General features: G+C 45.8%; 3 protein-coding genes across 3 annotated transcripts in view; 1 reads left to right on the top strand and 2 right to left on the bottom strand.

Moving 5' to 3' along the window:
• The window catches only part of ASPSCR1 (ASPSCR1 tether for SLC2A4, UBX domain containing), a 118,973-nt gene that overhangs the window by 15,224 nt on the left and 75,756 nt on the right, over positions 1 to 27,993 (top strand). The gene's annotated exons all lie outside the window — the stretch shown is intronic.
• Positions 2,381 to 3,739, bottom strand: MYADML2 (myeloid associated differentiation marker like 2). Its single transcript, XM_035104284.2, has one exon. The coding sequence runs from the start codon at positions 3,352 to 3,354 to the stop codon at positions 2,455 to 2,457; it is 900 nt and encodes a 299-aa protein (XP_034960175.1). The 5' UTR covers positions 3,355 to 3,739; the 3' UTR covers positions 2,381 to 2,454.
• NOTUM (notum, palmitoleoyl-protein carboxylesterase) lies at positions 8,204 to 27,116 on the bottom strand. The gene is made up of 11 exons (XM_035104282.2): positions 26,483 to 27,116; positions 25,196 to 25,248; positions 23,502 to 23,597; positions 19,097 to 19,157; positions 18,076 to 18,134; positions 14,403 to 14,505; positions 12,409 to 12,600; positions 11,969 to 12,069; positions 11,346 to 11,493; positions 10,688 to 10,735; positions 8,204 to 9,830 (listed from the first exon to the last, which is right to left on the bottom strand). The coding sequence occupies exons 1-11, from the start codon at positions 26,821 to 26,823 to the stop codon at positions 9,524 to 9,526; spliced, it is 1,509 nt and encodes a 502-aa protein (XP_034960173.2). The 5' UTR covers positions 26,824 to 27,116; the 3' UTR covers positions 8,204 to 9,523.

Below are 27,993 nucleotides of genomic sequence, written 5' to 3'. Positions count from 1 at the left end.
TTCTGTATTTCTCTGCATTCCATTCCCTTCTTACCTCACTGTTTACAATCCCACATTCTCTCCAATCAAGTACCAGCAACTCAGGGTAGCACTTCATGCATCTGATGGACTGTAGTCCATGAAACGTTATGCCATAATAAGTGTGCCACGCAACTGTTGTTTTGCTGCAAAAGACTAATACAACAGCATCCTCTCTGAAAAGATGAGACCTTTAGGACACCCACCCACCCTGTAACTTTAGGTCTGTTTCATTTTCATATGCACCTGAGCTATATTAGGGTGTGTTGACATTAGCCCTTATTCCTCATCCAGTGTGCTCCCGCTGCTATTTTTTGAAGCAGCACGCACATTATGTTAGCCACAAGTCTCTGGGCAAACGCTGTTGTTTGGTGCTTCCTCACCCCTCTCAAATCAGCTTCAATCTGACTAGAAAACTGGGTGCAGATTTAAGTGGTAGTGTGAACATATCCTAACAGCCACCACGCATGTGCAGATGAAAGCTTGGTGAGTTGATGGGAGGCAGTCATGAGCAGGGCCATGCACCAGGTGAAGACATCCTTGCCCCCCCCCCCAATGTGAACATTACTGTGCCAATGTGCAGCAGGATGGGTGGGTGTGTTTGTGACCTTGCTGCATTTTAAGATGCCAATGTGAGCATATGCTTAGACCAGGGGTCAGCAACCTTTTTCAGCGTGGGCTGGTCCACCGTCCCTCAGACCATGTGGTGGGCCGGACTATATTGTTTGGGGGGGGGGTGAACGCATTCCTATGCACCACAAATAACCCAGAGATGCATTTTAAATAAAAGCACACATTCTACTCATGTAAAAACACGCTGATTCCTGGACCGTCCGCGGGCCAGATTTAGAAGGCGATTGGGCCGCATCCGGCCCACGGGCCTTAAGTTGCCTACCTCTGGCTTAGACATAAATCACCGTGTTTTGAGACGGGAAGAAACATGGTCTGTGTTTCTGTGCATTTATGTTTAGGAGGAGGAGAGGGTATACAGTGAGTTGGTTGAGGGAGGAGTGCTCTGTCGATTAAGGAAAACACTGAATACTTTTGCCAACTTGCTATTTTTATTCTATATTGAAACAAAATCTTCCTACATAATTCACACACATTTAATATACGCTATTAGAATAAACTACTTGCTTTGGCTTCTTATATTTGAAAATGTCTCTGAATTCAGGTGATGATCCTGATCCACACCAAAGGAGACCAGCACACTTCTTTGCACCATGATGCACTTATACAGGCAAGTTTTATCAGCTGGGAATCAAGAACCAGCACCTCCTGGAGTCTGACAATAGGCACTTGGTTGGATGTATTTAAATGATACTCAAGTCCTTTCAGCATTGTGAAAGACCAGTGAATCCAGGTCATGTTCTAGATCAGGCATCCCCAAACTGCGGCCCTCCAGATGTTTTAGCGTACAACTCCCATGATCCATAGCTAACAGGACCAGTGGTCAGGGATGATGGGAATTGTAGTCCAAAACATCTGTAGGGCCGAAGTTTGGGGATGCCTGTTCTAGATCATTAAGTAATCTGCAGTTTGCACGGTGCCAAGCGTTTGAGGAATTAAACAATGTCTGTTGCCTAACTCTTGCAAAATGAAAACAACACAGTTTTATTTTGTCTAAATTAATATACTTTGGTTCAAAGTGTGGTTTTGGTTCAAAAGTCTGGCTTTGGTTCAAAACGCTAATGTCTTGTGTGTAGCCACAGTTTCCGCAGGCATAGCAATATCCCCATATGCTTCTTGAAGGAATAACTGAGGGAAACAATCTGGAAGTAATTATTTTAGAGCTTGCAGCAACCTTCCCTACACCCATTGTCAATTACAAACTTGACAGTATTCACTTTACTTCTCAAACTCTTCCAAACAGGAATGCGCATCTCACCAACTACCAAGTACATGCATAAGGAAATTGTTATTTTTATAGTCTGGTCTGTGGACGAGGGTCTCAGTCTTCTTGGTGGTTGTAATCTACCCTTTCTTTTCCCTGCCTCATCTGAAATTTCTGACACAATCTACTGTATTAGGTTTAAATACACATTTTTCACTTTAACAGAATTTCATTGATTGAGCTGGGATTTTGGCAGTTGCTCTTTTGGGCCTAGATTTTTTTTAAATCTTCCTGCAGTTTTAACTTAGCCAACAATTTTTGGATGAACAATTCAGGGTCCAAAACCTGCTTTTCCCACCCTTAGTACTAGGCCTTACAAAACCTATTAACCTGTGTAGAGTCACCGACGCATCAAGCGTACACATCTGCTGGAATGAGGGTAGCGTTGCAGATGCATCCCTCTGTTTCTTTCATGGACAGGCCTCTTTCGGTCAAGACAAATTCTTTTGGTGTGCCCTGGATGTCAGCTTTCTAGGCGGGTCCCCAAACTCCCGCTGCCCGAGTCTTTTATGGCTTTTTTTTAATAGCATCAAAGGTGGCTACTAAGGGTGTGAGACGAAGCGAATGCGTTGCGAGTAGGCTAAGTCCACAATGTAAAGCACCAGGTTCACACACGTGAACACTGCGATGACCACCTGGCTGTCCCAGGGGCACTTGCCTCTGGGGCAATAAGGGCGGTGTGGGGAGCCGTACTTACGGTCAAAGCAGAACACTGGCCAGATCACTGCAGCACTCAAGTACATCAGGACGGCCACAAAAGTGTAAACAACCACAAAGCGCTCAAAGGGGCACTTCAGCATGGCTGTCTTTCCTGTGACACTGAGGGCCACCACCACTACTGTCACCACAAAGCAGAAGCTGTAGACAGCCACGCACCACTGGGTTGCCACGTACCGGTCGTATTGGCTGCCGTTCACCAGAGCTCCAAATATGATGCAAGCTACGAAAGCCTGGACAATTTTCAAGAGGCCAGAAACGGTGGCCATGTAGCTGGTCACCTGTCCTGGCTTGGCCCTCGTAAGGAATACTTCTGCGGCGTAGGCGAAAAACAGGAGCCCCGCGAAAACACTGGCCGAGATGCGGAAGTCTCTCGCCTCGCACCCGTTGGAATGGCAGCCAAACTCGGCATAAAGCGGATAGATCACGGCGGCCGTGATGGACATGAGGGTGGCAAGCATGGCAAAGGCAGCGGTGAAATTCCCCCAAGAGATGCTCAGGCAGCTGTGGAGGCGCGTGAACTCGCAGGTGACGATAAAGACAGTGACTGCGAAACAGAAGCACCAGACGGACATGCAGAAGGTGCCGTAGGCCGCACTGAACCCTCCTCGGTGGGCCACAAGGCTGAACGTGGTACATCCAAAGGCTGCCTGCAGCAACCGGGCAGCTCCAACACGAGATGCCACTGCAGCCATGTTGAGGTGTGTCCCTCTTGAACTCTCCATCTTCAGATCAGGACCCCCCAGAATGTTTCTTTTGTGGTTGGATGTCGGCTGCTTGTCCTTGAGTTTCTACCCGACGCTGGATGACTAAGCAGGAGGTGCCGGGTGAATAAGCCCCATATCCCTCCGCCAAAAACCTTTGCTGGCTGCTATTTATGCTGCAGAGCGTACATTTCTGGCAGCTTTTTAAGATAGCATTGCCTCTGCAGTAAGATTATTGACCTGCCCTTCTGGTACGCTGCAGTTATGATCCATCAGCCCTGCTCTTCCGGGGTCTGTGTGTTGAGTAGTCTGTAGGCATCCCTGTCACTCTCACTCCACCTCAGCTGATCAGTTTCTCCCAAGTGGCTAGCAGGACGCCTTTTCCGTCTCGGTTATGCAGCTGTAGCTCTCTACTATGTTGCTGCAAGGAGCCAGCATATAAATAGGAAGGTGTATTAATAGACTTATCTGGAATGGAATGAGCTGCGTGGTCTGTGCAAAATAGCGAGAGGGTTTTAGTTTCACCCAGTGCTGCTTTGCCTGTTGCTTTTTAAGCTCTGTGTTAAAAACCAAGTGAAAGTAATTTGAATTGCCTAAGACTAGAGTCCCAGAAGAAAGCACGGGGAAGCAAGGAATCTACCCCAAATATATCATTTGTCTTGTCATGTTGAACTTTTTCTGCATGCAGGTAGGTAGCCGTGTTGGGCTGAGTCGAAGCAAAATAAAAAAATTCCTTCAGTAGCACCTTAAAGACCAACTAAGTTTTTATTTTGGTATGAGCTTTCGTGTGCATGCACACTTCTTCTGAAGGAATTTTTTATATTTTTCTACATGGTTGATGGTGGCTGTGGGGAGACATTCCATCTCCTTTCAGGGGTTCCCTGAAACTGATTATTTGACCACAAGAGTAAACTCAAGAGAGCTAGTCACTTTTGTTGTTGCCATTTGTACTGAAGCTGGTTTACGCAAATTCTATTGCTCTATATATGTAGTGATGGCCACCAACTTGGATGGCTTTAAAAGAGGATTAGACAAATTCAAGGAGGAAATGGCCTCTAGCCAGGATAGCTATATACTATACCCAGAAGCGGTATGCCTCTGATTGTTTGCAATCACTAATGGGCAGAGTGCTCTGGCACTAAGGTCCTGCTTTTAGGCTTCCCACAGGCATCTGGCTGTCCACTGTGGCAACAGGCTCCTGAGCTAGATGGGCCTTTGCCCTGATCCTCTTTAAGTTATTGGCTTGCTCTTATCAACTGTTGTCTGATTGTGAGTTTTCCGGGGCCTGAGGCAGTAGTCTTTACCATCTTTTCTAATCTTTGTCATAAAAAGTTGAAATGCCAGGAATTGAACCTGGGATTTCTGCATGCTAAGCGTTGTGCTCTACCAGTGAGCTATGAACTCCAAGATGTCTGCAGATTTGGGGGTGGGGAAGCTGGAAGTTAGTTTATCTCCTGCCCCTCCAGGCAAGTGGTAGCTGTAGCTTTAGAGGCACCTCCATAGAAACTGGTCACCGAAGCTGCTGCTCACACTTAATGGCGCACATCAGCACTCTGCTTGGAGTAGATGTGGGCTGATGACAATGCCAGCTTACTTCTGCTCTAGGCAAGTAGGTGGAGGCCTGAAATGATACTCTTAGCTGTGAGGTCAGGAGGTAATTTTGCAGCGCAATCTGGCAGGGCACTCTCTTTTCTCCTCTCATAGTTTGGAGCAGCATTCTCAGTCAAGCATGGCTAGGGATTGTAGGCTGCACGGTGACCTGGCAATGCCATGGAAAGCAGTTTGCTTGCAGGCCGGATTTCCTGGTTATTGTTTAACCCTCAGCTATCTATCTTTAGCTGCTTATATAGAAATCCATTTGCTGGATTATAGTTGGATTGTTCTGTAGTGTTAGGGTCTTCCACTCCAAAACACTGAAGCAAAGACTGAAATTAATGTTCTTCCAAATACATGTCTTTTGTATAGGGAAAATATGATATCAAAATCTTTTTTGTGTACCTTAAAAAAAATAAAAAATAAACTGAAGACATAACAGGAGCGCTGTTAGCCATGAACAGCCCACACCAGATTTTGCCCAACTTTTTAGACAGGAAATGTTCACATCAGATTAGAGAAGACCAAGATAATACGAAAACTTTCTACTTCCGAATATTTTTGCTTTGTGTTACACCCTTCATTTTTTTATATATATTCAACATGTCAATGTCCCAGGCTTGCCCTAACTTTATTTGTTCTGGTTTCAGGTAACTTGCTGAATAACAAGCTACTGTAGATAAAAAAGGAGGAAGGATTTCATTCATTCAAGTTTAGGCCAAGCTTGAACACCAAACAACCCATTAATTGCAGGAGCCCTCCAAATATTTAGCTTACAAGTGTTTGTTGGAATGCTGTCATTTGTGCACTCATCTCCTTCATATTCTAATTTTCACAGTAAGCCAGACCATCAGTGCCTTTCAAGTGAGGCCACCTGTCCCAGCTGCCAGGTATTGCAAGACCATTACATAAGAGGGGAGAGGGGAGCACCTTAGTTCCATCTTTCTGTCTCGTCTGTCCCTGGCTGCATGTACAGACCTCCATGTGTATTGAGAGGTGGACATCTGCAGCCGGGGGGCCTTTTCAGTTTGTTATAAGAATTCTAAGGTCTCAAATATAGAATATTCACAAATGCACACATATCTAAATATATAAACCATGTGTCTGAAATAGTACAGAAGAGCAATCCTGAAGCCATTTTGACTCTCCCAATGACCTCAAATATTCCTCTGCAGTAAGGGAGGCAAATTGTCTTTTTGCTTACAAATCCTGTTTTAAGGGCGTATTTGTGTATGAATAGGGTGAGCCTGTGACCTGGATTCAGGAACTGAAGTATTAACCATCACAAAAGAATGCCCAGGCTACCCAGGTAATGCAATCAATGACATCCTGGCAGACAGGATTTCTGCTGTGGACCTGCCTCCAATGATGTATGATAATTTTGGAGTGGTCTTTGGCTAAGGCGGTTGGGCAATGTCAAAAGTCTTTAAAGGTTCCTGCACACTTTTGTTCAGGGTATCTCCTTCCTTGGAAGGAGGGGAGGGAACTCTGTTGCAACAGAAAAATAAGTATCTGCCTTGCTTTCCACTGGGTCCTGCCTCCATCCATTCTTCTCTGACCAATCATGGACGTTGGGGACTCAGTGTCTCATGGGGAGTTGGGCAGCAAAATCCAAACCCCAATTTTTACATCAAGCTCATGTGGGCTCCCTGTATGATTTTGAATGTTGATATTTGAACTCATAAAGAGAATAAAAAAGGGAGAAATAAGAAATGGTAATCAGAGAGAAAGGAGGCTGTGTCATCAGTGACACTTTAATTGATGCTTTTAAGCCAGGACCCAAGAACTTGCAGTTGTAACTGGACTACAACTCCCATAATCCCTGACCACTGGCCCTGCTGGCTGTGGCTGATGGGAGTTGGAGTCCAATAACATCTGGGGGAATTGCAGGTTACCCATCCCTGCCTTAGGCAATTAGCTCTCTCCCTTCTTGTCTCCCTTCTTGAGACAAGACACCCAAGTCAATTTCTGTCATCTCACCACACCCTGGAACACCCCTATTTTACCCTTTCCCACACTGCCTTGTAATGTCAGGTCCTAGAGAGAGTAACAGCATCCTTCTGTATCAGATTTTTGTGATGGATCAAATAGATTCTTTCCTTTCTGTGTTTTTTGATGCCAGACCTTCTTACCATTGGAGTACTGATTCTCATCTTTTGTCCTAGAAACATGAGAGGTGCCTTACAGAGTCAGTCCCAGGGCCGTCTTAAGCATATCTGGCGACCTGGTGCGAAGATCCCTCCCGAGGCCCCCCCCCGCCCCGTTTTGCAGCGTGGCTGTCTGGCGGGTGCAGCATGCGTGGCGCCCCCCAGCCTTGCCGTAGGGCCGACCCTGGTCAGTCCCTTGCTTCCACTAGCTCCAGCATGGTCAACATTGCCTGGCCATGGTAGTCTAGGTGTTAGGCAAGGGTCTCTCCTACCCCTAGTCTTATCTAGAAATCCTTGGACCTTTTGTGCTCTATCACTGAGCTAAGATCTGGGACAGTTTGTTTCAAGACTCGTGGCCTCTCTCAGCTGACTATGCATCAATGAAGGTTGCTTTTTCCCCTTCCCTTCCCTGCATCTCCCCCCACTATCCGATTGGGAGAACCCAACCCAGCATTTACTTTCATTGTGATCAGCTGGAATGGCAACAACTCCTGCTTCCTTTTTCTACTATTCGTCTGCCTAGGGCATGTATTTTATACATTACCTTTAAAACAAAAAACTTTATGGATTAAGTTCTTGTATTTGGTCTTAAATAACAATCCTTATGATAGTAAATAGTCAAGTGCATTGCAACAGCTTGATCTTCTCCTATCTTTTAACCTACTAGGGCTTCCTAGCTAGGGTAGGAGTTAGGATTGCCAGACTCAATAGAGGACAGGACTTCTGTGCCTTTAATTGCCCTGCTCTCTTTTGTGTCTGGAAACCTTAAAGAGAAACCAGCAGACCCTTTGCTTGGAAATTAAACAAAGCGTCTGCTGGTTTCTCTTTAAGGTTTCCAGACTCAAAAGAGCAGGGCAATTAAAGGCACAGAAGTCCTGTCCTCTATTGAGTCTGGCAACCGTAGTAGGAGTACAGGAGATTAAGGGCTTGCAAGACCTATGAGACTCAAAACCAAAATTGCTTACCTGTAGTAACCAACGGTGATGTGATTCTGTTTCCGACCATCTGAAGTAAATTGGTGGGAGGTGACAATAATGTACTCATTTGATAATACGAGGGTGCCTAGCAACTGGAAAAAAATATGTCTGAGCACCTTTCTATTCATTTCATTTCCATTATTACGGTATTACATCCTTAAAGTCCAGAGAGAAAAGGCTTAGCCAGTTGTGAGTTGGTTCCTGGAAATCAAGCCAGAGATGGCTGCAGAATATCTGCCAAGTCCTTGGTGTTGGAAGGAGTCTGGAATTTGCATTAGCCCTCAACCCTGACAAGTATGGAAGCTTTTAATGACATAATGCTGCAACTAAAATTTAACAGCACAGAAGAACTGTGAAGGGCTATTGCTGAGCAGTAACATCCATATACTTCAAAATCAGCTACTCCACTGTTAAGGGCAGAAATTATCTGGGATATCTCCAGGATCTGATTCACAGGTAAATGACACAGTCCTCTCTGAACAAAAGATGGAGAGAACGTAGGTGAGCAGGAAGGATAAAAGCTCTTTACTGAGGCTGTGGTTGATAATCTTTTCCCCTTTCACAAACAACAAGAAACATACTTCAAAAGAGTCATGGGGATCTAATAAACAATTTGAATAATAATAATAATAATAATAATAATAATAATAATAATAATGCCAATGCTGACCCTTGCCCTTTCTCACACATATGTGATCAGAAGGAAAACCTTTCCAAAGGAGAAGTATTTACAACTTTACAACAACATGTGAGCATATCTTGGGTCAGCCCTTATAAATAGCATTTACATATTAAAATAAATATTTTCACATTGCCAAAAAATAGCACAAGGTGGTTTTTTTTCATTATTTAAAAAAATATGTTACAAAACAATATCATTAATCTTATATTTCTTGCTTATTTCTTTAAAAATTAATAAAAATCATTTTATAAAATAATACAAAAGTAAATTGAGTACAAGATAAGTCCTTTTCTAGCCTGTGTGCTCGGTTTGTACATTATTATGTTACATCGTGAGATGCTGGCCTCCAGGAAGTCATATAATCAGCTATACCTTCATCATTTCTAATTGGACAAATAATCCAGTGCTTTTCCTTTTTTTCCCCCAAAGCACCTTTTGTTGTCAGTCTCATGGTGTGAAAAGTTCTTGGAAGAGGCAAAAAGTATAAAGTCCATTTAACTCTGGAGAGGGTTCGTGATTTTCTATGCACTCCCTGCAGCCCGTTAGTGAATTATTGCAGACAGAGGTGACGCTTAGTTGATACTGTCCCCTGAAGTAGAGGTAACATTTCAATCAACTGGTGTTCATTTTATCCTGATAATACTAACTGTGCCAGAGTGTGTGTGCATGACTTGTGCCTGTATGCATCTGTGTAGATGCTTATGTTATGAAAGTGAGCAAGGAGGGCAGGAAGTTTGAGAGGGGAGCTAAAAGGCTCCTGCTCTATATGCAGTCCTTAGTGGAAAACTCTCCTAGCTACCACTACTCAGCATCCCCAGCAGTTTACTGGGCTCCAGACCCTGCTGCTGCGCCATCTTCTGCACATCAAACCCCATATGCATCAGAAACTGGATCACGTTCATCTCTTGTCCTGTGTACTGGTCCCGGATGGTAGGGCATGAGGGGTTGCAGTGTGGCCAGGGACAGCTGTCAATCAGATGGACAGGGCAGCCTTTCAGCGGAGCTTTCCCATTCTTGTTGCTGTCGTGGAGGCTGCGATCCCAGCAGTGCAGGGCGCGGGGTAAAGAGGTCCCTTTCACTTGGATGTCTGTCCAGTGACTGCAGACACAAACCACACAAGTTGCATTGTTATTGTTCATGTTAAATAGTGCTTAAGCTTTCGCATGCTCCAAAATAGAAAGGCCGGGATCAGAAGAACAGCTGCTCAAAATGGGATTCCATCAGTGAGTTCTGCTAGTGGAAGCTTGCAAAAAGACTTCTACTAATGCAACAGGGTTCCTCCCTTCCCAGGTGCCCCACAAAATTGGATTGGGGAAGTTCAGGAGAACACTCCCCCCCCCCACCAAACAACACATGGGGGGGAGAGGGATGGGGGGATTGTTCCATCTGGCAAGCAGAAATGCTTGCGCTGATGGAACAATTGCCACAGCGCTACATTGAATTCCTCCCACTGCCCACCAAGAACATGGACCTAAGTCACATACAGGCATGGTGGCATCATGATGTGTCTGCAGGGAAGGTGCCAGAGCAAGCTGACGACAGAGATGCAGCACAGAAATAGTATCGGCGAGAATGTGGGCGTTCTACAGTGCTGCTGAAGTCTCTGTGTCATCCTTTCCAGAATCAAATGCGAGATAACACAGGAGCCAGCTTACATTGGCTACTAGAGGGTTAAAGAAGTTCCTCAAGACTAGGAGCAATTACCTATGCTTATCAGGACCTTTTGCCATTTTCTAGCAAGCCTTCCCCAGTGGGTGGCTGGGGAACTGTCTTCCCTGGGGCTCTCTTCGGTACCAAGGCTGTAATCCTAACCCTACTTCCCTGGGGGTATATCCCACTGAATTCAGTAGGACTTACTTCTCAGTAGACATGGCTAGGGTTGCACTGTAGCCCCCACAAATAGGAGAATGTACAAAGCCAGAGGGAGAATTCATCTCCCCAACCTAGATACTTACTTGCGTGTGATGATCTCATGAGACAAACAAGCTGGAGCAAAGCTGGCACTGAAGGAGAAAAGAACAAGATATAGAATAGGTGTGATAGGAGCAATGCAAAATATTTATACATTTCCTTCCCAGCAACCCAGTGTTTGGTCATTCCTCACAATAAGACCTGGGTATCCTTGTGCTTTATTTGTAGGATAACTATGACTGGACACGGTGGCTGCTACAAGATCGGCAGCGAATTTCAAGCAAAATTTCCTCCAATTATTTTGGGTGGCTTACCAAACAAACCAGATTCCTAACACAGAATGAATGTCAGTCAATAATATATCTGACAACTCGTCTTAGGCTAAGTCCACACTATACCTTTAAAGTGCATTCAAGAAACATTATTTCCCACAAAGAATTCTGGGTACTGTAGTTTACAACCTCACAAAGTTACATTTCCCAGCAGCCCTTAACAAACTACAGAGCCCGGAATTCTTTGAGGCAGTGAAAGGTGATTTAAATGTATAGTGCATATGTAGCCTTATTGTTAGGATATTGGAAGTTCTCAATTTAAAAACAAAACAAAAACTACACAGTGATCTTAAAAAGAATGGGGTTTCCAGATCACATCTTTAGAAGAACATATTGGAAAGTATTTAGGAAAAGAAGAGGCAAGACTAACGTCACATCTTTAAGGGTGTTCCTAAGTTCACGACCCAAGTTCTGGATGTATAACCACTGCCCCTCCTGCACTGGCTGGCCAGTCAAATGTACATTGTCCACGGTGAGCTGGGCTTCATCGAAGAGCCACTGTACTACAAACACAGGACCTGCAGCAAGAAGAATTGAGGAAAGGTTTCCCGATTATCAGGGATGTAAACTTTCATTGGTTTAATCAGCTAAAGCTTAAAATGCACAATTTTAGTCAGTGAGGAAGACATTTAAGAATACACTTTCTTATCTTTCAAGGTTATTTTGATTCTGGTGTGTTACTGCAATAGGGAATTGAATCCTTTCTTAACAATATAGTAGGTTTTGTTTATAAAACTGTAAGTTGTCAGCATTCCTTCAGCATCTCAAGGAACATCTATTCTGAGTGGTAATATTTGTTCAAATCCAACAATTCACTTAGCTATTGCTTTTGCTAAGCAACTGGGAGTCAGAAATTCTTCCTGTTAAAAGGCACATGACTATCTATTAAAATCTTCAATGCGTTGACACTGCTGGCCCTTGTAATGAGGAATCTTCTGAAGCGGATTTCAGATCAGCAAACAGAAAGCAGAAAACTCTCCATTTCATACTTACATCGCAGAGTGGGATAAATTTTATAGCCAAAGAAACAATTCCATTCCTCTCCCTCTTTAAATTGCATTTTGCAGCGTTCAGGAACAAGTCCGTTCCAATACCTGAAAGATGACATGATAACAAGAGTTAATTACACAAACTTGTTCTGCAGCAGAGATCCAAAAATGTGCAAGTTACAAAAAATACAGACAGTAGAGGGCAGCAGAGCTGCAAACTGAACGAATTATACATTTCAGCAAGAAGTAAATTCTACTTGTCTTACTTTCGTGCCAGATTACTATACGGGGGACACCTTCTACTCAGCTACATTTCATTAATATTATTTCTTTTCCAAATAGAACTTCATCAGCTAAAGGTAATAGATACTTCTTATAATTACAAAAAGAAGACTAGGTGTCTCTGCCCAGTCTTGAAAAGGATACTTTAGAATGCTTCAGTACCTAATTCCTCTCCTGATGGCTTCTGTAGGGGCGCAGGTTATGGTGTCAATGCAGTCTGTTCTACGATACTGTTTATTGTCCAAGAACCATCCAGAGTCTGCAAGGCCACGGACCTGAATCCCAGGATACCCCATCTCTTCCAGCTGCTCGGCTACTCGATCTACATTCAGGAGCACCCCCGTTCCACCAGCACTGCAATGACAGCATCAGTCTTTCAAATGAGACTGTAACACAACCACAGACATATTCAGGATTGCTTACAGAAGGGCCACGATTCTCTAAACACCTGACATCCACATCCGAATTCATAGGGTGCTCTTCTAGTGTTCCTTGTTAGTTATTACCTTTTGTAAACTGCGCTCATTTGCATTTTTTTATTTAACAAAAATTACTGCTCAATTGTAATTAAACCTTTAACCTCATATATTGGCTATATTCCAAAGATGCTTCAGACAAATAAAACTGCACAGAACACTTATGACCATTTTGATTTGTAGTTAAGGAATGTGGCAAGATGGGAAGCTACTGAATAAAAGAATTGGGATGGTGCCAATCCTGCCTTAGAGGGTTGCATTATCTTAACAGTGCAATCCTATGCATGCCGCTTGCTCCCATGTAAAGGGGTGCAGAATTGCAACCTTAATGCACCTTCTAACTCTAGAATCCCATTTTCTAGCCATTAAAGGAGTGGTGAGTGCTTGGAAGACCTAACCCACGGGTCAGCTACCTTTTTCAACCGTGGGCCAGTCCACTGTCCCTCAGACCATGTGGGGGCTGGACTATATTTTTTGGGGGGAAATATGAACAAATTCCTATGCCCCACAAATAACCCAGAGGTGCATTTTAAATAAAAGCACACATTCTACTCATGCAAAAACATGCTGATTCCCAGACCGACCGCAGGCCGGATTGAGAAGGTGATTGGGCCAGATCCAGCCCCTGGGCCTTAGATTGCCTACCCCTGACCTAACCTAATGGGATGGCTGCTTGGAAGAGACAGTGGTTGTTTGTGGGATCTACTTTGCATTTCAATAGAATCCTGCTATCACTGGAGACAGGTGCAAAAGATAATCACTTGGACATTACGTCACTGAACTGCTTCTGAGTACAAGATTCTATCCTAGGTATCATAACTGATCTGAGCTCACAGTTCCCCCATATAAAAATCCTTTGCTGGTTCTCCCAAGTTTTATTTCAGCATTCTAATTTAATGGGGGAAGGGTGATTGCTACTGTTAAACAATTGAAAGTCTAAAATCCTTGCTGATCTACGGTACTGCCATTCAACCCAGAGATCTACCACTTTAAGCCAGTGAGTTGTATCACCTGCTGGAAGGTTAATTTGAGGAGAATAAGCCCAAGCACCTTGACATCGAAATATTCCACTACCCAAATGTAATAACCAGTTCAGATACCCCCCAGTATTAGGTCATTGGTTGTAGACATTACTGGAATCTCACATAGAAGTCCCCCTTCTTCCTCACCCAAAAGTGCTGCTACTGTTCAAGAAGCATATTGAAATGCATCTCGTAACACCACAAAGTAGGACAATCACAAATATGCGGAAATCAAGATAAAGGTAGCCTTTGTTAACTTCAGCACTTTTTCCATCAAGAGGGCAAGGGGGCCTGTGGTATGAAAGTCATGCCCATCACCGATCAGTCAATTGGCAATCTCCCACCACCACCCCAACACAGAGACTTTCTAATCTAGACCAGGGGTCAGCAAACTTTTTCAGCAGGGGGCCGGTCCACTGTCCCTCAGACCTTGTGGGGGGCCGGACTATATTTTTGGGGGAGAAAATAAGAATGAATTCCTATGCCCCACAAATAACCCAGAGGTGCATTTTAAATAAAAGAACACATTCTACTCATGTAAAAACATGCTGATTCCTGGACCGTCCGCGGGCCGGATTTAGAAGGTGATTGGGCCACATCCGGCCCCCGGGCCTTAGTTTGGGAACCCCTGATCTAGACAGTCCTTGTATACACGCACCTGCTTCCTGCTAGTAGGAGGACTTTGGCATTCGCAAGACCTTTTCCCACCAACTCTTTTACAACCTCTTGAATGATAAGGGCACCCATGAAGACAAATTCATCTGTGGGGAGGAGGAGAAGAAAAAAGTTCACAGTAAACAAAATTGCTTAAGCTGCAGTTTAGTTAAAACATTTCCCCATTCCTCTCCACTGAGGGCTTGTGGCCTATATGAATTGGAAGAACACACAACATCTTTCTAGAATCTCAGACTAGGACCTGGGAGAGCAGGGTCGCCACTCAGACATGAAGCTCTCTGGGTAACCTTGGGCCACTCAGTTATCTCTCAGCCTAAGCTTGTTGCAAGGATGAAATGGAGTGGGGAGAACCGTGGATGCTGCCTTGAACTCCTTGAAGGAGAGGCAGAATTTAAATGTAATTAAATTTTGTTTTTTTTAAATAGGGATGTTGCAAACAAAATTCTGTGGGAACCTGGCTGGTGCTTGTGGGTCTAGCCATGTACCTCAGGTGTTCTGAGAGGAATTAACAAAGTGCTACAGCAATTGTTCCATCAGCACGAGCATTTCAGCTTGCCAGACAGAATCATCTCTCCCCCCCCCTCTTTCCCCTGCACACTGTCCTGGCGGGTACTTCCAATACGTCTCCGCCAAGGCAATTTCGTGGGAGAGAAGACAGTCCCACTTCACAAGCAGAGGCTCTTGTGTGGGTTTCTGCTTGCAGAACTCAGTATCTTTCGTTACCTGATGACTCAGCCCTAAAATCACTAGAACGTAATTTTGCATAAGGTTATATCTCCCATCTCTGAAATGCTACCACCTCTAGGCAAAAGACAGAACAGCAGCTCAGCAACCTTTCACAACATAACAAGTGAAGATGCATTATTATTGGTTTTCGATTTACCTATGTGGTGAAAGCTTATGCCATAGGGAACTGTCAAGTTTTTAATGTATCAGGAAATGCCTTTGTTGTCTTTAAGGCAAAGAGAAAAGATACACACACAGCCTAAAACGGTGGCAACCAATCCTGGCTCTCTGAAGTTACACACAAGGCCAGTGGAAGCACTAGATGCGCCTGCAGTTCAAATTTATAGCTACCATGGTGCTCACCTGAGGACCAATGCTACTTGGGAAACACCAAGATCAGCAGTGTAAGGGGGGAAAAACAATATCCTTTGTTCCTGAAGTATTTCAAGAAACTCTTTCTTAAGGAAATACAGATAAGGCAGTTGAATCTGCTCACCCTCTCAAAACTGGTGGCTCAAATAACTTCCTCTATCGATGTCTCTGAAGTCAAGGCAGTAGATCTGCTCAACCCACTTCAAAAATGCTGACTGACTGAAATAGTCTGTTGGAATAAAGGATATTGTTTTTTTTCTTCTCTTCTCTGTCCTTTTTTATGTCAGAAATGCTTCATTGAACCAGATGTTAATCATGTACTGTACTGTTATAAGAGGCAGGATTGTGAAGTCTTAAGTATTCTCATGCAGGACCATTATGTTGTGATACATTATTAGCAGGGTAAAAGACCCCTGTACCTCTAAACCAGTGTTTCCCAACCGGTGGGCCATATGGCCCCCTGGGCCTCCCCCCAGGTAATTCTACAGGGGCCACAGGTCAAAAATGTGTAAATGGGGGTGGGGCACAGCACAAGGCTAGGGGGGCCACAGAGGAAAGTGAGAAGTAAAGGAATTTTTTTTAAAATTTTTTAATCCTGATTGGCTAGCTATCCGCTTGGCCAATCACAAGCAGTACGGTGGTGGGGTGGAAATGGGTAAGTCTGGGCAAGCCAGAGCTGCTTGTTGCTGTTGCCAGTGCTGGGCCGGACTCTACAAGGCACAAGATACAATCCACCCCAGCGTCTAGCTGGATCGGGGCCTTCGGATGTTGCTGAGAGGCGCAGGGCCCTTCAGCAGTGTCAGCCTGGCTCTGCAAGGCACGGGGTGAAATCCATCCCAGCGCCTAGCCAAGTGGGATCATCTGGTGCTGCTGACTAGCATCTAGTAAATAACTAAGTGTCTACTCAGAAGAAAACTGCACTGAGTTCAATGAGCCTTACTCCCAGGTAAGGCGGTGTGGGACTATACTGTTTTATCTAGGCAGCCAGAGCTCCTCCAGGTGACAAGATCATTTTGCACCAGATGAGTGAGGACCACTTGCTTTTAAAATTTTTCCCATATATATAGAACTCCCTGTGCACCTTTTGGACTGTATCTGTAGGTTTCCTGCTCTGTGTCAGATGACTGGGGTCAAATAAGTGTTGTTTACTTTTTATAATACATGGAAGATGGATCTCCCTTGGGAGGTTCTGGACGGTCCTTCCTTGGAGGTTTCTAAGCAGAGGTTGGGTGGCCATCTGTCATGGATGCTTTAGTTGAGTTTCCTACGTAGCAGGGGGTTGCACTAGAAAGATGGCCCTTGGGGTCCCTTCTAACTCTATGATTCTATGTTTTTCTTCTTCAACAATATTTCATTATGTTCCTTTAATTTTATGTACCAGTAATTGTATTTTGTATAAATTATAAATAAAGTATATTCTATTTACAAACAAAACGTTTAAATAGCTCCCTTTCTACTGGTAGGATGGGGGGCATGGGCGTAGCCAGGGTTTTAGTTGGGGGGCAGGCTTTTGTTGGGGGGAGAGAACCTTAGATTTGTAATGATTTTTACTTATTTGGGGGGGCAGCTGCCCCCGTCCCCCCTTGGCTACACCCGGGGGGGGCGGGCGCGTGGCACAGGAAGGAAACAGGATCATAAATGGGCCATGGTCAGAAAAAGTTTGGGAAACAGTGCTCTAAACCACCTTGTAGAAGAGGGAATTTCAGCAGGTGGACCTTGTCATGCCAGCTTCTGACGTTCCCTCTCCTGCAAGGGTATAAAAAGTTCATGAGGGAGCCCTATCTTTTTACCAGAGGCACCCAGCAAGCCAAGGTATCAGCAGTTGCCACCAAGAGGAAAACAGTCATCCTGAAGAGACCAGTGAATTAATGAGAGGAAAGGACTATAACAGGATCCAGATTTGAACTGCTGCAGCTGTGGGGAAACCATTGCCCTTCCAGATGTTGCTTAACTGCTGCTCCCATTATCCATGGCCATTGACTATGCTTGCAGGAGCTGATGGGAGTTGCAGATTAGTAACATCTGAAGAGTCAAAGCTTCTCCAAACTTGACCTACTGAGCCAATGATGCTGGTAGCCCCAAACTTTTGAACTGCATTTAGGTCAACATCCATCAAAATACAATTTTCTTCTGGCCTCTCTGTGTCATTTTTTTTTTTTTTGTGATACCGGTAGGTTTAGGTGATCAAGTCCCTCAAACCCATACTTGGGAGCATTCATGAGTCAGTCTGTGAATCCTGGCATTGTTTAGTTCTTCCCTACAAATCCTCGTCCATGCTGGCTGCTGCGGGGGGGGGGGGGGAGAGTGGGGGACATTTAGCTAAACAGAACAGCTGGGTCTCAGACATTCAGGATGCAGCTATTCCCTTCAGGCTACTGCTGCGTGATGGGGCTCTGAACCATGACAAAGCAGAGTTAGCAAGCATCCGGAGAATATTTATTATTCCTTCCTGTCCATTGGCAAGAACCATTTCTTCATTTGCATAACTGTAGAGAAGTTGGGCCATATCCCCTTTAATGCATAATGTCTGGCAGCAGGAGCCTATCAGAAGCACTCACTTTTCTCAATCCTGGCAGAGGCTCCGCTCCAGACATCGCTTGAGCAATAGGGGATGAAACTGCAAGAGACAAGAGATATGTGAGCGCCATTATTCCTTTGACATGCAAGGAGGGGTCAAGCAGGGGTCAAGCGAATTAAACCCAAAGGGAGTCAGGAAAGAGACCAATTTCATGCCCATTCAAATCTCATGGTACCAGCTGGATAGTCCCAGAAAGAACTCACTCAAGGAGCACTGTGTTTGTTTATCGGACATTAACAGTGAGTTTTACACTTTGCAAAACAGAGAGATATCCCTGTGTACCACTGTCAAAGGCATAAAGCCTGAAAAGGAAACACACATGCCCAAACACTGCCCACAGCTTGGTGCATGTCCACAGCATGCATGCATGGAGACATGTGCAAGCCCCTTACATCCTGCCAGTGTTTGCTACGGCCACCATGTCATACTTTTATGTAGTCCCAAACCCTTATCTGCCTGTCATGTTCCTACATTGATGGAGAAGCTTTTGGGGATATTCTTGTTTTCTCCATCTAGTTTCTCTACCTGAATATAATGCAAATGAAGGCATGGTAACATCTTTGCTCCACCCAGTACCTCCTGTGTCTGCCGCTAGGGCTGGGGCTGTGAGAGACATCAGTACCAACCACCCAGTGAAGACTTCCTGGACTATATAGAACTCTAACTGCTTCAACAGCCAGGAGTTTTGACTATATAGGATGGCATCTGCTGGAACATCAGAGAACAAAGGGATGGCAGGCTTTTTGCTTTGCTGTTGTGACTATTTGTATCACCGTCTCTTTTTCTGTGTTTGAAATATATTGTAAGCCGCCTTGAAAACTTTGGTTAGTAGGTGGGGTACAAATGCCCTCAAATAAACTAACTGGAGTTGTCAATTATGCTATCCTACCCATTTTGACATTTTACAGCCACAAAGGACTATGATTCCAGTCCCTGTATAGTGCTTACTTCATCACATCCACTGTGTTCCACCCATCTCACACAATCATTCCCCTACTTACACCATGTTTGCATTCCACCAGTGTGGATTTTCCTCCGGTTGCGATGACAGAATACCAGTTCCTGTAGATGGGAGAATAAAAATATATTCAAAAAGAAAAACATCTGTCAGATATCAAAGCAGCAGGGTGGAGAACATTTAAAAGTAACAGAATAGCAATAGGCAAGGACTTTGTACACATATCTCCAAGAACAGGCCTTTAGTCTGGCCCATGCCTTATGTATGTGGGTCTTAGCTTTAGCAAGAATAAAGTGCAGACAGTTTAAAACAGGCATCCCCAAACTGCGGCCCTCCAGATGTTTTGGCCTACAACTCCCATGATCCCTAGCTAACAGGACCAGTGGTTGGGGAAGATGGGAGTTGTAGTCCAAAACATCTGGAGGGCCGAAGTTTGGGGATGCCTGGTTTAAAAGAATACAGCGTATCCAATAAATCATTCCCTAATATATCCATGTTTGTGCCATTAATAGAGAAGAGGAAGGGAATCAAGAAAGAGAGGCTGAGGGAAAATGATACAAATGATACACTTTCCAAACTGAAACTCTAAAATTTCAAATAAGAAGCCAATTCCTACTCCAGGCAAATAAGCAGATGCATACACATAGAATCATAGAGTTGGATATTTCTGTAGAGTATGAAGTACACAAGAATTAAAGATGTAGGATCCCTTTCTTCTTTTCAAATCTCTCCACCCAAAGAGACAACAGAATTATACAGATATTTTTAAAAAACAGGAACGGGAACTTGTGATCCTCTGGAAATTGTTGAACTACAATGCTTATCAGCCTGGATAGCTCAGCTGGTTAGAGTGTGGTGCTGATAGTGCCAAGGTTGCAGGTTCGATCCCCGTATGGGGCAGCTGCATATTCCTGAATTGCAAGGGGTTGGACCAGATTATCCTGAGTCCCTTCCAACTCTACAATTCTATGATTCTATAATCCCTGTCCATTGGCCTTGCTGGTTGGGGCTGATGGGAAATTGGAGTTCCACACATCTGGAAGATAACAGGATGTGGAAGACTAAATTAGGCAGTAAGGTCCGAACACAAACTAAGTGCTGGCCAAAAACCAATACCTGATCTCAGTCCCCATCATGGGTGTAGACAGGGGGGGCAGGAGGGGGCAGCTGCCCCCCCCTAGAAGCAAAAAATTATTGTATTTTACAGACCATAACCAATACTTTGCCCCTCCAAAAACTGAAGTGGAAAGGGCTTTGCTTTAGCAAGAGCAGCTCTCCACTTGCTGGGGGCGGGAACACAGCTGTAACAAAAACACATCAAATAAATAAAGCAAAGTGGCTACCAGTACTTAAGCAGTTAAGACAATGGAGCAGAATATCCCTTCAGGCAAGGTCCACCCTATTCACCCTATTGTTATTCAGTGGGAGTTGTTAATGGGCATTCAGGGATCGCATTAACAGTTCTATTGGCGATTTAATGAGGGTGCAGAGGATTCAATTTGACTAAGGTGGCCCTGCAAGGCTAAAAGGAAGTGAATAAGAAGGGGGGGGGCTGTAGCTTTGATAAGACACAGTGATGTTTATAAAAAGCATTGGTGTTCCAGTCTGCCCCTCCTCCTGCATCTGTATACTGTAAATCAGGGGTGGCCACCTCCCAAAAGACTCTGATCTACTCACAGAGTTAAAAACTGGGAGTGATCTACCCCCTTTTGGGGGGTTCAGGTCAAAGCTGTTGAGTTTTTTTAAGGAAGGGAAGCCCTGTTTTGGGGGGTTTAGGTCAAACTTGTTGAGCTTCTTTTAGGAGGGAGGGAGGCCCATTTTTTGTTTAGGGCTTCAGGTCATAGTTCAGCTTTTTTTAGGGAGGAGGAAAAATTTGGGTGAGCTTTTTTTAGGGGTGCCAGTGATCTAGCAGTGATCTACCACAGACATCCAGTGATCTACTGGTAGATCACAATCTACCTGTTGGACGTGCCTGCTGTAAATCAAGCAGAGAGAAAGCTGCTTACAAGGCTCCTGTACAGGTGTACCGGTATCTTCCTCTTGCTGCAGAGTTCTAGCATCACAGCGTCACCCAGAGGCACCCACAAATGTGAGTTATCCCTCTCTCTATTTCTTCCTTCCTTTCCTCCCTCTTCCATCCTCAATAAAATACTGGGGGGGGGGGCAGATAAGCCCCACATAGAAAGCCCATCAACATGGGGGGGGAGGACTCTTTAAAATACAGTATTTACCAGTAATTTCTTTTGGGGGGGAGGCACCTAGGCCTCTAGGAGTTGGCTGCTATGCCTAGGACAATTCAAGAAAGCAGAATCATGCATATGCTATGGTAATATATCAATAGAATCATGGAATTGTAGTCGGAAGGGACCACAAGGGTCATCTAGTCCAACCCCCTGCAATGCAGGAATTTTTCCCCAATGTGGGGCTTGAACCCACAACATGGTTGAAATATTATGCTGATATGCAGCAACGCCTCGGAGCCATCGAGACTGCGGCCCTGTCTTGCCTCGCTCTCGCCTGCCCTGCCACCCCCTCTCCCCTGCCCGACCCTCCCATCCTCTTGCTGCAGAGTTCCAGCTTCACAGCATCACCCAGAGGCACCCACAAATATGAGGTATCCCTCTCTCTATTATTCCTTCCTTCCCTCCCTCTTCCATCCTTAATAAAATACTGGGGGGGGGGCAGATAAGCCCCACATAGAAAGCCCATCAAAATGGGGGGGTGACTCTTTCAAATACGGTATTTACCAGTAATTGGGGGGGGGGAGAGGCACCTAGGCCTCTAGGATTTGGCTGCTATGCCTAGGAGTAGGACAATTCAAGAAAGCAGAATGATGCATATGCTATGGTAATATATTAATGGAATCATAGAATTGTAGTCGGAAGGGACCACAAGGGTCATCTAGTCCAACCCCCTGCAATGCAGGATTTTTCCCCCAAGGTGGGGCTTGAACCCACAACATGGTTGAAATATTATGCTGATATGCAGCAACGCCTCGGAGCTGTCGTGACTGCGGCCGTGCCTTCCCTCGCCCTCACCCGCCCTGCCACCCCCTCTTGCCTGCCCGACCCTCCCGTCCTCTCCAGCCAAGCAGGGTAGCCGCCGCCGTTGCCAGCCCCAGAAGCACAAGGTGGCCGCTGCCGCCGCTGCCGCCGCTGCCGCCACCACGATGTCGTCAGGCCAGCTGGCCCTGTAGCCCCGCCCACGTTCCCACTTTGTGGCCCCGCCCCTGAATGATCATGGCTTGCCCCCCCCTAGTTTTGATCCTGGCTACGCCCTTGGTCCCCATGGCTGCCACCTGTTTTTCTGAACTAGTGCTTATTCCTGTGATGATGTAAATGTGCTAAGCAAGGAAAATAACAGACGGTTTTAGCTCTCCTGTGTGTCTGCTGCTCACAATGTGGCATCTACTTCATCCTCCCTGAATAACACCCCATGGGCTGTTTGTGTTTCCTGGAGCCGTAGAGATGAATGCAGTCTTGAACAAGCCTCAGGTAGAATTTGCTTAACAGGTCTCTCTGCATATCTTGAAGATTTATGACTTATTTATGAGATTTACTACTCATTGCAATCCCTACAGGCAACTGATGAGGGAGTCACTATCATCGCTGCCCACTTCACTGAAGGTATGAACATAGAAAGTGTTCATGGGTCGCTATTCCCAGGTGTGCTCTTCCCCCCAGGTGCCCAATACACTTCCAATCAGGTGGCTCTTCACCATTAAAAATGATAGCTATTTATAAAAGGACAATACAAAGAAAAACAGAAAGAATCAAAACTAGAAGAGGGGGAGAAAACTGACGCAGGACTTAAAGAAAAAAGAAAAATGTATTACTTTAAAGTTATCTTCAGTTCTCATTCACATTGTTTGAATATGTCAGATGCAACATAAATTAGCATTCCTGATTTCTAGAAACAGTATAAGGCCATTTTTTCAGCAATTTTAATTTTTAATGCCATTTCCCACACAGAGGTATCCAAACCAAGAACAGGAAGACAATGAAAGGAACACTAATCAAAGCATCACCGTAAAAGCTTACTAAAAAATTATTTCAAAATGCGACATAGCAGTCCAGATAAAACACTTCATTTCAATACTACTCACACTGTAACAACATTTCATGACAACATGTTAACTGCCCTTATATCAGGTCTGGGCAGTATACCCTCCCATAAGTGCACCCTCAGATCTGCAGAGAAAGCTCTGTTCCATGATCCTTCCTTAACTGTAGATAAGTCAGCAATGCTAGGGCACAGGGCTGGACTTACTGCACCATGAAGTGTCTCCTCTGTTCGATTTAAAATGGCATTATGGAATGCTGCTTCATTGCTGTCATGGTTTTGACTTAATGGAGCAGGAAGGTGCTCCAGTAAAAGAAATCGTAGAAAGTAGAAGCAATATATAATTAATAGAGTAAATCCCAGGTTGGTGAGAATAAAGAATTTACCAGTTCTGGTAGCGGGCCACTCCTTAGAGCTCATAAGTCTCCTCATTGTTTCATACCGAGTGTTGCAGTTCTCTCTGTTGAAGCAGTACCAGCCTCCTGATTCAGAAAAGAAACAAAGCAAGAATCGGATAGTGTCCATTTCTTCCTGTTTCACTTATTACATCTTTTTAGACTGTAATTTGCATAAGAAACTATTAGTGTCATTAAATTAATTTAAGGAAATACTTTTTTTTACTCATCCTGGGTCCACAGAGTAGGGTTTATAATGCAGTGGAATTTTTAAAAAGCATAATAACACTTACATAATATCCCGCATAATGTGATAGTGGGATCCTGTTGTGACTTTAATACTGTGATACTATGCACGCTTCCCTCCAAGAAACCCAACTGAACACAGTGTTCCTTACTTCTGAGTAAGCATGCACAGGATTGCATTGCACAGTGCTATCTCTGAATATAGTAAAATTTAAAAGCAGTATGTGCTGTAAAATAAAAAAAGCCACTTACAGCATAAGGCTGTTCCAAAGGTAGGTTGCCATCATTTCCAAAGCATGATCTGCCTTGAACTGCTCCTATGAACATTTTGCTAACTTCCACAAGCCTTTTCAGCAACATCTAACTTTCCTGAGAATTAATCTGATGCCTTCCGGTTTTAGATCTAGCCAAACTTATACTCTGATCCTACCACTCTGCAAGTGATCTTGGTGAAGTATGTTTCCTTTTCTTCTTTTTCAACACTGCATGCGATGGTTGTGCCTACAAAGGGTCTGTTTTGCACATGTCACTATAATTGGACTCAATGAGTACCTACAAGTCATGGCCCCAATTCTGCTCCACTCATGAACACTAACTACAGTAGTAACCCTGGATAGAAATGGACATTCTGAGGAGCCTGAAAAGGCACGTCCAACCTTTCAACCAGGCCTGGATTTGCACTATTATGCAGAAGCACCCACAAATGCTTGTTTCTCTATGGGGATCCATCTACCTCACATGTGTTTAGTACCAATTACCCAAAGAACACTACTTCTGTAAACTGCAGAGAATTCTGTAGCTGAGATGTTTGCATAGTCAAAAGCATGCAAAATGTTTCTTTATTTTAGTAACAAATACTGTAGTGAGAAGTAACTGTGTTAATAATGATAAATCTTAGCCACAGTTTCATATGGTCGCTTGCAAAAATTTCCAAAACACTACTGTATTTCTTGGAGCACAGTACCATCGAAAGCAATGGGACATTTCCAAAACAGATGATGAGTTCAGGACCGGAATATAATTACCAGTTAATTTCTTTCATATTATGCAGAAGAAAATTAGAGAAAAAAGCATATACCGTATGTGTAGACCAAAATCTGTTTGGAGACTTACTGCATGTATGCATTGAAACCTAGGAAATACAATGCCAAGAGTAACATTGCAAGCAAACAACAGCAAGAAGTAGATTCACTAAGTAGCTTTGATTAAAGTTTGGTGAGTAGTTAGGCTGCCAGCAAACCTCCAGGTGGCATGGCATATGAAACCGTAAAAAGGGGGAAAGGATGGAGACATTGGTTATGGTGAAGGCAGCCAGCACTCGCTGTAAGCCTTTGAAGAAAGCAGCTGGGAAGCTCTTCCGCCATCCCTCGACTTTTTAGAAAAAGAGCCTAAAATGATTGAACTTTCCTTAAATAAATTAAAAGAAAACTCAAGCTCACCTTCCAGGAAAAGCAGCCACCTTCTACTGCCTTTCGATTCTTTGAGGTAGTAGCTAAAATAAAAACAAACAGAAGGCAGCGTGAACTTAATTAGGGAGACTGGCTCACTCAGCCACAAGCCCTTTGATACACCAACTCATTATAATATCAAGAGGGTTACATAAAATACTTGGTTAAAGAACAAGAGAAAGAAACAGGACGGCTGTCAGAGGAGCTCCAAACGAAGTCTGATCAAAGGGCCTTCTCGGGGACCCTGAGCCAAGCTTTCATCTTGCTCCAAAATAAATGCATTAAACAAATTCCTAGCATTCCTAAGTATTTCCAGGCAGGAAAGAGTTATTCCACCTGTTACTGGCTGCGTTCTTAGTAAAGGCCACATGGTGGAAGCAGAGCTTGAACACTAGGAAGGATTGTTTCAGCACTTTTGAAGTACTAAGGAGCAGAGAGGGACCAGCAAATGGTATTAATAGTAAACAGTCAGTCGTGTGCGTGCTCTGTCAAGCATCCTCTCAGCAGAAATGGTGCTTTACAAAGAAGCGGGTGATGTTATCCATGTTTGCTCAGCACATACACAGAGAGTCTGCATCGAGCTAGTTTGAGAACTCACAGAGTTCTTGTTTCAGAAAGCAGCTCATGAGAGGGGCAGTGGTAGCTGAACTGAGATCTAAAAGAAACAGGGGCACAGCAGAGCTTCAATGACTATTTTACAGAGTTCCAAGTAACTATACTGCTGGGAGATAACTTTTTTATCTACTCTGCTTTGCAAAGTCCCTGTTTTCTGGACTAGAGCATATTCCTCGGAATAAGGGAGAGCTACTAACTTGAGACTACTGTAGAAGGAAATCTAGTAAATACAAGGAACTAAAGTGATGAGGTACAATAAGAAAAAAATAGGTGCATTCTAAAAAGTTTTTTCTTCCTACTACCCACTTCTACAGGGGTCTTTTGCTCTGTCTGCCCTCAGGCACAGGTTTAAGAGTAAGTTCATCTCCGATTATTACTCTTAGTGGTATGAACTTGAGAAAAGAAAAAGTGTTGGGCACAGAACGGGATAGCACAAAAGCACACGCCGATGGAAGTGGCCATGGGTTTGTGTGCACAAATAAAAAGAGAAAGCAAAGAAGCAGAGGGGATGGAGAAGGGCTCTATTTTCTTAGAAGTCTGTTCGCTTCCTACTAAGCACAGGAGCCACGAAGATGGGCTAAGGGGGTGCCTGAAGGGCCAGGGACGAAGCAAGCGGGGGTGCAAGGAGATCGCAGAAGGGTCAGGCTTGGAATGTGCACTCACCCGGCGGGGCTGCCGTCGTTGCAGGTGACCGAACTATTGAGCAGCATGTGCAGCCTCAGCTCCTGGTGCAGATTCTGCGCCGAGCAAGGATACAGCGACTGCGCCAGGCTCTTGATCTGAGCCATGAAACTGTCCATGTTGCCCTCCACAGCGGTAAAGTCCAATGGGAAGCTCTCCACCGGCTGCCCAGCCGCCTCGCTCCGCTCCCGAGCCGCCGGTTGTTGTTGTTGCTGCTGCTGCTGCTGCCCCCCACGCCGCCTCCAGCTTTTCCTGCCCTCCCCGCCGGGGCCCCAGTGCAGCAGCCCCAAGAGCAGCAGCATCTGCACTGCTCCTCTGCCCATGGCGACGCGGAGCCACCTGTTGGGAAGGAGAGGGAGCCGGTGAGCGCAGCCCGCCGCTTTGCTGGACGGCCGGTCGGGGCTCGCTCGCCTCGCTTCGGGCGGCTGCTGCTGCTGCTGCGACGGCAGAGGAGGGGTGCGCGCTCTGCCCCTGGCGGCGCTTGGCGGGCGGCGCTTGGCGGGCTTTAGGTTGGGGGGCTCCGGCCTGTGCCTGCTCCTCGCTTCGCCTTGCCGAGGGTCTGGCAGCTCTGGGCCCGTCTCCCTCGCTCCAAGGAGCTGCGAGCAAAGCGGCGTCGGGAGCGGGAGCCGATGCTAGGTGCCCGCGCTGTCCGGGGTCTGCTGCGGGGCTCGAGGGCGCGCGGCTTTTCTTGGTGCACGGACTCACCGCCTCGTCCCAAACCACAAACATGACAAGAGGGGCACGGAGTGCACGGGGAGCCCGCCGGGGGCGCCGCCAGCCCCGGCGCCGCGTGGGGCGGCGGCAGCAGCCGGCCAGTCCCCGCCCCCTCCTCTCCGCCCCCCCACCCCACCGCACGAGGAGGACCAGAAACTGGGGCGGGGGCGGGTGGGTTTCGAGGCTTGACTTTCATTTCCCAGCCGACAGACGTCGCTCTGCCGGCCGCCCTCCTTTCTCTCCCCCCACCCCCCGCAACTTCCCCTCCCGTCCCGTCTGAAGAGACGCCCGGCGAGTGCCAAAAACACCTTCGCCACCTCCCGCCCAGCATCGCGGGGCGCCGCTCCAAGGGGCTGGCTGCCGCCGAGGATGGAGGAGGGATGAGGCAAGCGCGGCTTTGAAGTCCTCCCCTCCGTCCGCCCCTCACCCCGTTATCCTCCTGCGAGGCCCCCCGCGCCCCAGCTGCGGTGTGCGTACAGGGATAAAAAGACTGGCTGCCCCTTGTTGGCTGAAGGCGGGGGGCTGTGCTGTGGTATTGGGGGGGGGTGCCGAGGCAGAAGGAGGAGGCATCGCGGCCTGGGGCATTGCCACTGGGGCTGGTCGGCCACAACCCTCCCCCTCGCCTGGGGATACCCCGCCCAGTGGGGTTCCGGCTCTGACCCACTCCCCGCACTGGGGAGCCTCCCCGGGGACTCCCCACACAGATCGGGCTCCCCAGCGCTGTGTGGCCCTCTTCCTTTCCCGGGGTTCCCCAGCCACGTGCTGCGCCAGGCGGCCCC

The sequence above is a fragment of the Zootoca vivipara genome, chromosome 2, assembly GCF_963506605.1.
Source record: "Zootoca vivipara chromosome 2, rZooViv1.1, whole genome shotgun sequence".
NCBI classification, from domain to species: Eukaryota; Metazoa; Chordata; class Lepidosauria; order Squamata; family Lacertidae; genus Zootoca; species Zootoca vivipara.
Note: the sequence above shows the minus strand (reverse complement) of the source record. Positions and strands in the feature narration are given on the sequence as shown.

Coding starts and splice junctions, on each gene's coding strand:
- MYADML2 (XM_035104284.2), bottom strand. CDS start 3,354: ATGGAGAGTTCAAGAGGGACACACCTCAACATGGCTGCAGTGGCATCT.
- NOTUM (XM_035104282.2), bottom strand. CDS start 26,823: ATGGGCAGAGGAGCAGTGCAGATGCTGCTGCTCTTGGGGCTGCTGCAC. Junction 25,249..26,482: donor AACGACGGCAGCCCCGCCGG/GTGAGTGCACAT, acceptor TTTTTATTTTAG/CTACTACCTCAAAGAATCGA. Junction 14,506..18,075: donor CTCTGCCAGGATTGAGAAAA/GTGAGTGCTTCT, acceptor TCCTCCCCACAG/ATGAATTTGTCTTCATGGGT.